Below are 12,353 nucleotides of genomic sequence, written 5' to 3' on the forward strand. Positions count from 1 at the left end.
TAGTTTCTCTGTGACGGTTGGAGCTGGCGACAGAAGGGTCATTTGATCACCGCTGCTCTGTAACCCACCACTGGGGCTGAGCAGGAGCAGTGTCAGAGCAGGCAACTCCCCTTCCACTTCTGCCGCTCTCCTGGCCTCTGCCTGACCCTTCCCTCTCCCCCGTCATGGCCGAGATCGTGCACCCACCGCCGTGGGCGGCCGGGAGAGAGGGAGGGGGTGCTCCCCCTACCCTACCACTTTGCTGATGACACAGAGGCATGTTAAAAGGTATCGCCGTGCTCTGCCTTTCACCACAGCTACAAACAAACTGGTATTCAGTGTCCTAACTCACACCGAGTCCTGTTCACCCATCTCCCCTGTGCTCGCTGACCTACATTGGCTCCCGGTTAAGCAGCGCCTCGATTCCAAATCCCTCCATGGCCCTCGCCCCTCCCTATCTCTGTAACCTCCTCCAGCCCCCACAACCCTCCGAGATCTCTGCGCTCCTCCAATTCTGGTCTCTTGCGCATCCCCCGATTTTAATCGCTCCACCACTGGCGGCCGTGCCTTCAGCTGCCGAGGCCCTAAGCTCTGGACTTCTCTCCCTAATCCTCTCCGACTCTCTACCTCTCTTCCTTTAAGACGCTCCTTAAAACCTACCTCTTTGACAAAGACTTTGGTCACCTGCCCTAATGTGGCAGATAATCCTTATGTGGCTCGGTGTCAAATTTTGTTTGATAATCGCTCCTGTGAAGCGCCTTGGGACGCTTTACCATGTTAAAGACACTGTATAAATACAAATTATTGGATGGAAATTGAATGTTGTCATTGTGAAGCAGTTGGGATGCCGAGGCCCACCTCTGCCACTGGCCTCCCAAACCAGGCAAAGAGCAGCCACTGTCCCAGTCAATACCAGTTTCAGCGCAGCCCTCCTGTCCCCTGCCAGGTTAATGAAGATAATTATTTAGTGCATTTTTATTCCCCTCAACTCCAGGCTCGCCCACCCTTCATCATCGTGTCTCCCTCCTCCCCCAAGACCCAGCTCTGTGTTAAAGTCGGGTTAATCAATAGCGCCGTATGGCACAGGGGTCAGGAGTGGCTGTCGCTAGGTTCTTTGAGATGTGTATGAAATTTGCTTAAAGCCTACACCAATTAACTTCAGGATGATGAATGGGTGCAGTGATGTAAAGAGCCTGGTGCTCAGGGCTTTGTCGGAGATGCTCAGCTGCGAGAGTGTCGGATATTCTCGGAGAGGAGAACCAGTCGCTCGGGTGAACCCTGATCCTGCTGTTCGTAATGAGTCTGTCCATCTCCCCAAAAAATAAATAATAGGTGCGCAGAAACCCACGCTGGCTGATTTATCCGCGTGGCGGGCTCGCCGGCTAATTTTGATAGATTTTTAATATAATAAAAGGAAGCAATTCTAATTTTCAGCATTTATCCCGGCGCAATAGCATAGATACATTTCAGGGGAAGCTGGATAAACACGAGGGAGAAAGGAATAGGAGGATATGTTGACTGGGTGAGGTGAAGAGGGGTGGGAGGAGGCTCGTGTGGAGCATAAACACCAGCATGGGCCAGTGGGGCCGAATGGCCTGTTTCTGGGCTGTAAAATCGATGTAATTAATCATCATTGTTTTCTCCCCGGCTGGTTTTCCCTGTTAACGAAATATTGCAGGATGTAAATGCTGTCCTCTCCGTTTATTGAATTCAGTCTTTACCCTGGTGTGTTCATCTCGCGTTGTGTGACAGCGGGGCTTCCACAGACCCAGCATTGGCCCACATGTCCCATCCTTCAGCAGAAGCAGTAAGCGAGAGTGCGGCGTCGTGTTGAAGGATGGCAGCGATATCGCTGGGATTTATGCCGTGCGAGCTGCTACATTTAGCAGCTATTAGGCTCTGCAATCCTCTAATTAGTTTGGTCTCTTCTGCTCAGGCTGTTGTTGTATCTCAGCGCGCACGTGTGAGGGTTTGCAGAGGTGGTTTAGGCTCAGTGGTTTACAGGATATCCCGTGCCCCACTGCCATCGCTTTTCCATTCCTTACTGCGCACCCTACTCCGCACCGAGGTCACCAGCTGCCACTTTGCTCCCTTCTTCACTGACCGCTGTCTGAATTATTCCTGTCACGTGAGGCTCTGCGGAACTCTGCATCCCCCCTCCATTCAATCCTTCCTCCTACCGGTAGTGCAGTGGTCCTGTTACTGGACTAAGAATCCCGAGGATATGAGTTCAAATCCCACCACTGACGACGAAGCCATCATGAGTGCAGCTCCAACACTCAAGAAGCTCGACACCAACCAGGACAAAGCAGCCCCGCTTGATTGGTTCCCCATCCACCACCTTAAACATTCACTCCCTCCACCACCGGCGCACCGTGGCTGCAGTGTGTACCATCTACAAGATGCACTGCAGCAACTCACCAATTGAATTCAGTTCTAAAAATCTGGAAATAAAAAGCTGGTCTCAGTAAAAGTGACCATGAAACTGTCGGATTGTCGTAAAAACCCAACTGGTTCACTGATGTCCTTTAGGGAAGGAAACCTGCCGTCCTCACCCGGTCTGGGCCTATATGTGACTCCAGTCCCACACCAACGTGGCTGACTCTTAACAGCCCTCTGAAGTGCCCCAGCAAGCCATCTAGTTAAGGGGAGCTAGGGACGGGCAAACAATGCCGGCCTTGCCAGCGATGCCCACCTCCCGAGAAATGAATAAATCAAAACAATCTACTGGCTGCTAAAACCACAGCTTGGCGTCAGTTAAACCACCGCCTCCTGATTGGCCTTGGATTCCCCGCCTCTTGGTGATGTCCCGCTTTTCACCTCGGTTTCACTGTCATCACAACGTGAGCTCGCTGGAACACTGAACTGGCTAAAAAGTTACTTGGATGGCGCGGGGGCGGGGAGTCCAGAGCAAAGGGGGCACAACCTTAAAATTAGAGTCGGGCTGTTTGGGGTGATGTCAGGAAGCACTGCTTCACACCAAGGGCAGTGGTGGAGGGAGTGAACGTTTAAGGTGGTGGATGGGGAGACAATCTCTCTTCCCCCAAAAAGCTGTTGAGGCTTTTCATTGAGATTGCTAAGATTTTTTGTTGGGTAAGGGTGTTGAGGGTTTCAGAACCAAGGCAGGTAGATGGAGTTAAGATACAGATCAGCCATCATCTGATTGAGTGGCGGGACAGGCTCGAGGGTCTGAATGGCCTCCTCCTGTTCATGCGTCCTTCCTATGTTCCAATTGCAACCGATATTCCCTTCCTTCAGGATGCTGGGCAACTTCCATACGAGTTTAACATTTTCATAGAATTACAGAATCACACAGCACAGAAGGAGGCCAGTCGGCCCATCGTGCCTGTGCCGGCTCTTTGAAAGAGCCTTTTAAGGTGATAAAGCTTAATTGCTGTTAAGTAAACACTAGGAAAGTTCATACCAAGGTCAGGTAAGAGACCTCCGACATTTTGGCTCTGGTATTTTGTATTCCTAGCGAGTTCCTTTGTTTCTTTATGCTTTTCTTTGAAGTTTGATGAAGAAAGTTGACTGTGACACTTGCGTGACGGATATGAAATGTGTCCTATATGTACCATTTTTGTAATATTCAGATCTAGGTATGTGGCCAGGGGCCTGGGTGTGTACAGTGCTACATTTGTTTGAAGGAGCAGCAGCATTGACTGTAAGATCTTGCGTGATACAGCACAGAAGGAGGCCATTCGGCCCATCGTGCCTGTGCCAGCCCTTTGAAAGAGCTCTCCAATTCGTCCCACTCCCCCCTGCTCTTCCCCCACAGTCCTGCAACTTTACCCTTTTCTAGTATTTACCCAATTCCCTTTTGAAAGTTACTATTGAATCTGCTCCCACCGCCCTTTCAGGCAGCGCATTTCAGATCACAACAACTCGCTGTGTAATTTTGCCAATCACCTTCTCACCGGCGACCCAGAGCTTGTCTCATCATTCTCCCCTTTTCCTTGCAGAATGCCTCCAGGAGGGACGACTGCAACAACGAGCAGCCTCCCAGGAAGACCAGCCCTGAAAAGAATGAACTGCGACAGGTACAAGGCGGGGGTGTCGGACACGAGCACTGGGCCCAGCTTCTAGCACGTTAGTGTTGGAGGTACAGAGGCGGAAAGGTTTAGGGAGGGAATTCCAGAGCCTAGGCAGCTGAAGGCACAGCCACCAATGGTGGAGCGATTAAAATCAGAGATGCACAAGAGGCCAGAATTGGAGGAGCGCAGAGATCTCGGAGGGTTGTGGGGCTGGAGGAGGTTACAGAGATCTCGGAGAGCTGGAGGACGATACAGAGATCTCGGAGGGTTGTAGGGCTGGAGGAGGTTACAGAGATCTTGGAGGGCTGGAGGAGGTTACAGAGATCTCGGCGGGCTGTAGGGCTGGAGGAGGTTACAGAGATCTCAGGGTTGTGGGGCTGGAGGAGGTTACAGAGATCTCGGCGGGCTGTAGGAGGTTACAGAGATCTCAGGGTTGGAGGGCTGGAGGAGGTTACAGAGATCTCGGAGGGTTGTAGGGCTGGAGGAGGTTACAGAGATCTCAGGGTTGGAGGGCTGGAGGAGGTTACAAAGATCTCGGAGGGTTGTGGGGCTGGAGGAGGTTACAGAGATCTCGGAGGGTTGTAGGGCTGGAGGAGGTTACAGAGGCAACTGAGCCATAACTGGCAGTTCGGAAGGTCCCAGGTTTAGTTCTGTTAACTGTTCTCAGTCAGGAGCACTTCAGTGAGCCTCACCACACCTGAGCTGAGGGGGAAAAAATCAGCCAAAGATCCCGTCCCTCTTCTCTGTGCTGTCACCCCACTGATACGATCAGGGCCGGAGCTGGTCCTGCTCTGCTGCCGTAACGTCACTGGACGTGTGGCGTGTAAACAGGATTTCCGGCAAAGTTACGGTGCAGAGCAGGAGCGGCTCCAAGGAAATTCCAAGCCAAGATCATTCCTTATCTTACAAGTACCCCCACTGGTGGGAGGGTGTAACTACAGCATGACAGGTTTACATAGAAAGTTACCATTGTAAATATATGGGCATAGGAATTAATAATGGAACTACAAAAATAAGGAATTACGTCTGTTCTGGTCCGAGTAACCCCGCCCTCTGACCCTGCTTCACCTTGACTCCCAGTGTATAATGCCACCAGAGACTGACTAATACTTTAAACTGGATGTGGTCCAATATTCAGGCAGCAACCGACTGCCTTTACACGGGGCTCCTCACAGTGTCAGCCATGGCTCAGTGGGTAGCACTCTCGCCTCTGGGTCAGAGGGTTGTGGGTTCAAGTCCCACTCCAGAGACTTGAGCACACAATCCAGGCTGACACTCCCAGTGCAGTACTGAGGGAGCGCTGCACTGTCGGAGGTGCTGTATATAGATAAGACGTTAAGCCTCTCAGGTGGACATAAAAGATCCCATGGCCACTATTTCGAAGAAGAGCAGGGGAGTTCTCCCCGGTGTCCTGGGGCCAATATTTATCCCTCAATCAACATCGCTAAAACATTTGATCTGCTCATTATCACATTGCTGTTTGTGGGAGCTTGCTGGGCACAAATTGGCTGCCACATTTCCTACATTACAACAGTGACCACACTTCAGAAGTACTTTATTGGCTGTAAAGCGCTTTGGGACGTCCTGAGGTAGTGAGAGGTGATTGGAGGATGGGCAAAAGCACGGGCAAAGGGGAGAGTTTTTTAGGGGTTTCTGATGGAGGGAAGAGAGATAACCAGGTGGAGATTTGGACAGGGCAGGGGGTGGAGTGAAGAAAGGTTCAGACTCCAATACTGGAGCTTCAGGCAATGGAGTTGTGCTTCTTATCGATAGATGTGCTGGAGAGAGAGGATGTCCTGGAGGGGTCAAGGACAGAATCTAATTGGTTAGAGTTGAGAAACAATAGAGGTGCCATTACACTACTAGGTGTATTCTATAGACCACCAACTAGTGGGAAAGATATAGAGGAGTGAATTTGCAGAGAAATTACAGAGAGGTGCAAGAACTATAGAATAGTAATAATGGGGGACTTCAATTATCCTAATATAGACTGGGATAGTAATAGTGTAAAGGGCAGAGATGGGGAAGAATTTCTGAAGTGTGTTCAGGAGAACTTTCTTGATCAGTACATTTCTGGTCCAACAAGGAAAGAGGCATTGCTGGATCTGGTCCTGGGGAATGAGGTAGGTCAAGTGGAGCAAGTGTCAGTAGGTGAACATTTAGGGAACAGTGATCATAGTATCATAAGGTTTAGATTAGCTATGGAAAAGGACACGGAGCAATCTAGAATAAGAATACTTAATTGGAGGAACACAAATTTTAGTGGGTTGAGAACGGATCTGGAATCAAAGATTGGCAGGCAAAACTGTAATCGAACAATGGGATGCCTTTAACGAGGAAATGGTGCGGGTACAGTCGAGGTACATTCCCACAAGGGGGAAAGGTGGGGCAACTAAAGCCAGAGCTCCCTGGATGATGAAAGAGATAGCGAGTAACATGAAGTAGAAAAAGAGTGCGTATGACAGAAGTCAAGTTGAGAATGCAAGTGAGAATCAGGTTGAATATAGAAAGTTGAGAGGGGAAGTGAAAAAAAAAATAAGAGGGGCAAAGATTGGTAGCTAACATAAAAGGGAATTGAAAAGTCTTCTGTAGGCATATAAATAATAAACAGTAGTAAGAGGAGGGGTGGGGCTGATTAGGGACCAAAAAGGAGACCTACGCATGGAGTCAGAGGGTATGGCTGGGGTACTAAATGAGTACTTTGCATCTGTCTTTACATGGATAGACTAGAGAAGCTGGGGTTGTTCTCCTTGGAACAGAGAAGGTTGAGAGGAGATTTGAATGAGGTGTTCAAAATCATGAGGGGTCTAGACAGTGTAGATAGAGAGAAACTGTTCCCATTGGCGGAAGGGTCGAGAACCAGAGGACACAGAGTTAAGGTGATTGGCAGAAGAACCAAAGGCGACATGAGGAAAAACCTTTTTACGCAGTGAGTGGTGAGGATCTGGAATGCACTGCCTGAAAGGGTGGTGGAGGCAGACTCAATTATGGCTTTCAAAAGGAAATTGGATAAGTACCTGAAGGAAAAATATTTGCAGGGCTACGGGGAAAGGGCGGGGGAGAGGGTCTAGCTGAAGTGCTCTTGCAGAGAGCCGGCATGGGCTCGATGGGCCAAATGGCCTCCTTCTGTGTTGTAACCATTCTATGATTCTAATCTATTATTCTGTGTTTCTTGTGCAGTGATGTTGATGGTAATCTCACCACTGCACAGGTTAACCTCTCAGGAGTGACAACACTGCTCTGAGGGATGCTGCCAACATCATGGTAATTTAACACACCTTCAAACAAAACCATTGGCAGATAGTGGCGCTATTTTCTTCCTTTCCGCTGGTCCCAGGAAAACAACGGAGCTGGGTGGACTAACAAGGTCTCACAAAGCCCATTGAGAGGTTAACACCAGTCACAACCTCGGCTGGAACCCGATTAAACACTCCAAGCAGAACACAAGGGAGGAAAGCACAGAGAAATTGCAAAGTGCAGATGAATTAAATCCTTTGGCCCACCCTGTCATTGGAACCTAGGCTTTCCCCACATTCCCCATCACAACATTTAGCGACTTCCTAAAGGACTCCACTGGCCCGCCCGGCACCCATTCCAGGTGTCAGTCTCTCTCTCTCTCTGTGGAAAGAGTGTGCCCTGGCCTCAGCCCTGCAACTTGTCTTTTCCCAGTTTATACCAGTGTCTCCTTGTCCTGCAGCCATGGCTTAACTTGAAACCAACCCCAGATTAACCTTCCCTGTTCCACTTACTGTCCTTGTATATAGACAATAGAGCCAAGGTGGAGTTAGGCCAAGAACGACTCGCATTTCTCCAGCGCCTTTCACCACCTCAGGACGTCCCAAAGTGCTTCACAGCCAATGAAGTACTTTTTGAAGTGTAGTCACTGTTGTAATGTAGGAAACGTGGCAGCTAATTTTGCACACAGCAAGCTCCCACAAACAGCAATGTGACAATGATCAGATAATCTGTTTTAGTGATGTTGGTTGAGGGATAAATATTGGCCGGGACACGGGGATAGCTCCCCTACTCTTCTTCGAAATAGTGCTGTTGTAATGTAGGAAACGTGGCAGCTAATTTTGTGCACAGCAAGCTCCCACCTGAGAGAGCAGGCGGAGCCTCGGTTTAACATCTCATCCGAAAGACAGCACCTCCGCCAGTGCAGCACTCCCTCAGTACTGCCCCTCCGACAGTGCAGCTCTCCTTCAGTACTGCCCCTCCGAAAGTGCAGTGCTCCCTCAGTACTGCCCCTCCGACAGCGCAGCGCTCCCTCAGTACTGCCCCTCCGACAGTGCAGCGCTCCCTCAGTACTGACCCTCCGAAAGTGCAGTGCTCCCTCAGTACTGCCCCTCCGACAGTGCAGCGCTCCCTCAGTACTGACCCTCCGACAGTGCTGCACTCCCTCAGTACTGCCCTCCGACAGTGCAGCGCTCCCTCAGTACTGCCCGTCCGACAGTGTGGCGCTCCCTCAGTACTGCCCCTCCGACAGTGCAGCGCTCCCTCAGTATAAGAGATTAGCGTGTAAAGTTAAGGCACATGGGATTGGGGACAAGGTATTGACTTGGATAGAGAACTGATTGGCAGACAGAAAGCAAAGAGTTGGAATAAACGGGTCTTTTTCCGAGTGGCAGGCAGTGACTAGTGGGGTACCGCAGGGATCGGTCCTTGGACCCCAGCTATTCACAATATATATTAATGATCTAGACAAGGGAGCTAGATGTAATATCTCCAAGTTTGCAGACGACACAAAGCTGGGTGGGTGTGTGTGCTGTGAGGAGGATGCCGAGAAACTCCAGGATGATTTGGACAGGTTGGGTGATTGGGCAGAAGCATGGCAGATGCAATATAACGTGGATAAATGTGAGGTGATCCACTTCGGTGGCAAAAACAGGAAGGCAAATTATTATCTGAATGGCAATAGATTGGGAGAAGGGGAAGTGCAACGAGACCTGGGTGTCCTTGTGCACCAGTCGCTGAAGGTAAGCATGCAGGTGCAGCAGGCGGTTAAGAAGGCAAATGGTATGTTGGCCTTCGTAGCGAGAGGGTTTGAGTACAGGAACAAGGATGTCTTGCTGCAGTTGTACAGGGCCTTCGAGAGACCACATCTTGAGTATTGTGTGCAGTTTTGGTCGCCTTATCTGAGGAAGGATGTTCTTGCCATGGAAGGAGTTCAGCGAAGATTCACCAGGCTGATACCTGGGATGGCAAGAATGACGTATGAGGAGAGATTGGGTCGATTGGGCTTATACTCGCTGGAGTTTAGAAGAATGAGAGGGGATCTCATTGAAACTTATAAAATTCTGACAGGACTGGACAGACTAGATGCAGGAAGGATGTCCCCGATGGTCGGAGAGTCCAGAACCAGGGGTCACAGTCTAAGGATAAGGGGTAAGCCATTTAGAACAGAAATGAGGAGGAATTTCTTCACCCAGAGAGTGGTGAACCTGTGGAATTCTCTACCACAGAAGGCAGTAGAGGCCAATTATTTAAATATATTCAAGAAGGAGTTGGATATCTTTCTTAAGGCTAAAGGGATCAAGGGGTATGGGGAGAAAGCATGGACAGGGTACTGAATTTGGATGATCAGCCATGATCGCATTGAATGGCGGAGCAGGCTCGAGGAGCCGAATGGCCTACTCCTGCTCCTATCTTCTATGTTTCTATGTTTCTAAGTACTGCCCTCCAACAGTGCAGCGCTCCCTCAGTACTGCCCCTCCGCCAGTGCAGCACTCCCTCAGCACTGCCCCTCCGACAGTGCGGCGCTCCCTCAGTACGGCCCCTCCGACAGTGCGGTGCTCTCTCAGTACTGCCCCTCCGACAGTGCAGCGCTCCCTCAGTACTGACCCTACGACAGTGCGGCGCTCCCTCAGTACTGCCCCTCCGACAGTGCAGCGCTCCCTCAGTACTGCCCCTCCGACAGTGCAGCGCTCCCTCAGTACTGCCCCTCCGACAGTGCAGCACTCCCTCAGTACTGCCCCTCCGACAGTGCGGCGCTCCCTCAGTACTGACCCTACGACAGTGCGGCGCTCCCTCAGTACTGCCCCTCCGACAATGCGGCGCTCTCTCTGTACTGCCCCTCCGACAGTGCGGCGCTCTCTCAGTACTGCCCCTCCGACAGTGCGGCGCTCTCTCAGTACTGCACTGGAGTGTCGGCCTCGATTTTGTGCTCAAGTTCCTGGAGTGGGACTTGAACCCACAACCTTTTGACTCAGTGCCGAGAGAGCTGCCCACCTCATCACATCACAAGCAGAATCACGTTGGGCCGAAAAGCCTCCCTTTGTGGCGCTGTTTCTATCATTGTCTGACACTCCAGCTATGATTTCCTTCCTAATATCTTTTGGAAAGTTTGCTCGCACTGCCCGTGTTGTGCTATCGATAGCGTGGCCATGTAACCCATCCCTGCGATGCTCGCTAGAAATTAGCCAGTACCATTCTCCGCACCGCCAGCTACAACCCAGCTCTCCTCTCAACCCATGGTAAGGTTGGTCTGTCCCGTACATCGCCGGAGCCTTTAAACGATGCTGAGCTCCAGGCTGAGCTCCTGCTCAGGCATTGAAGGACGGCAGCGCGTGGGGGCTGATTGATATGCAATGAGGTTCCATCTGTTTGTTTTGGCAGAAACCAAATGTTGTAAAGATGGAGCGTCCCATTGTTGGGCAGAGTGTCCAGTGGTGATCACTCTCTCTCCCCCCATTCGCCTTTGAGAGATGCAGGAGGTGAGAGACCTGACATCTGCAGGATCAGAGATGGATGTGCGGAGCCCTTGACAGGCCGGGTTGGTGGGGCGCTGGGGGTGCAGGTGTATGGGAGTGTCCTGAACTTGATTGTAGCGTCGCCTTGAAAAGGTCGGGCACTATGGACTCTTTAAGCTGCCCCTCCCACCATTCAGGGCAGAGAGAGGAGGGGGGGCGGGAGGGAGGAGGGCTCGGAACTGGCTGCAATTGTTGTCCCTGCTACTTTTTATGATGTTGCTCAGCTCGTTGGGGGTAGAAGGCATGTCAGAGGTTACTAGTGGGTGAAAAGTGCCTCGTGAAAAGAGAGAGAAAAGGGGAATCCTCAAAGGCTGTCTTGCTGTGCTGTGTCCTCGCAACTCACCCCTATAACCTGAACGGCAAAGCATTTGAGCTGATTTACACCGCACGGAATGAGACTCTGCACCACCCAGGGTCGGTTAAAGGAGGAGGGGGAGTCCACAGGCGGAGCACTTTCTGTTCCAATTATTCCCGCCCCATTTAATATTGAGTAATAACAATACAAACTGATTGAAAAGCATTACATAGAATTTACAGCTCAGAAACAGGCCATTCGGCCCCACAGGTCCGTGCCGGTGTTTATGCTCCACACGAGCCTCCTCCCACCCCTCTTCATCTCACCCTATCACCATATCCTTCTATTCCTTTCTCCCTCATGTGTTTATCCAGCCTCTCCTTAAATGTATCTGTGCTATTCGCTTCAGCCACTCCCTGTGGTAGCGAGTTCCACATTCTCACCACTCTCTGGGTACAAACACCCGTCAGTTTTCTCCGTGTAATGGAGAAGCTATTGTATCCTGGTCTCCTCGGTGACAGATCTGACCTACAGAGAGAGCGCTGAACTCGGGCCCATTAACACAACACTGGCCCTTTAAAGCTACAACAACAACTTGGATTTATATAGCGCCTTTAACATAGTAAACCGTCCCAAGGTGCTTCACAGGAGTGATTATCAAACTAAAATTTGACACCGAGCCACATCAGGAGATAATAGGACAGGTGACCAAAAGCTTGGTCACAGAGGTAGGCTTTAAGGACCTTGTTTTTGTTTAAAGCTATACCAATACAGCGCCTTTCCCGACCTCAGGACCTCCCAAAGCGCTTTACAGCCAATGAAGTACTTTTGAAGTGTGGTCACTGTTGGGAATTAATTAGAAAACAAAGCAAAGCTGGGCAGAAAGTTGCCAGCCGCTCTCCCAGTGGCTCAGCTGGCTGGCGCAGTCTGGAGGCAATCCATACAGAACAGCAAGAGGCCGGGATTGATCTGGGGTGGATGATCCTGGGGGGCAGTAAGGAGACTACAATTAGCCTCAACGGTCCCTGGGATTGGGAGGGGGAAATGTCGGCCTGGGGACCTGACCAATTCCCTGCGATCCGAGCTGGGAAGTCAAAGTGCGTGAATGTCCGGTCAAGAACAAGGCCTGGTTCGGTCGTGATGAACCCCAAGGTCAAATAGCACGGTGACAGCCAAGGTCGCAGCTCAGACAGGAGGAGCAGTCACGTGAGCGAGGGATGGGGAAAGGGTGGGAGAAAGTGTAGGCCAGTGAGCTCAGGAGGAGAGGGGAGTAAATCGACAAAACAAGCAACTGTG

General features: G+C 50.8%; 1 protein-coding gene across 1 annotated transcript in view; it reads left to right on the forward strand.

Moving 5' to 3' along the window:
• LOC147113267 (F-box and WD repeat domain-containing 11-B-like) overlaps positions 1-12,353 on the forward strand; it is a 232,015-nt gene that overhangs the window by 20,699 nt on the left and 198,963 nt on the right. Inside the window, exons 2-3 of the mRNA XM_085996113.1 lie at positions 3,493-3,550; positions 3,942-4,019. Coding sequence (XP_085852239.1) covers positions 3,493-3,550; positions 3,942-4,019 — 136 coding nt within the window. The remainder of the gene's footprint in view (positions 1-3,492; positions 3,551-3,941; positions 4,020-12,353) is intronic.

The sequence above is a fragment of the Somniosus microcephalus genome, chromosome 8 (assembly GCF_052327205.1).
Source record: "Somniosus microcephalus isolate GS21.2 chromosome 8, FLI_Smic_1.0, whole genome shotgun sequence".
NCBI classification, from domain to species: Eukaryota; Metazoa; Chordata; class Chondrichthyes; order Squaliformes; family Somniosidae; genus Somniosus; species Somniosus microcephalus.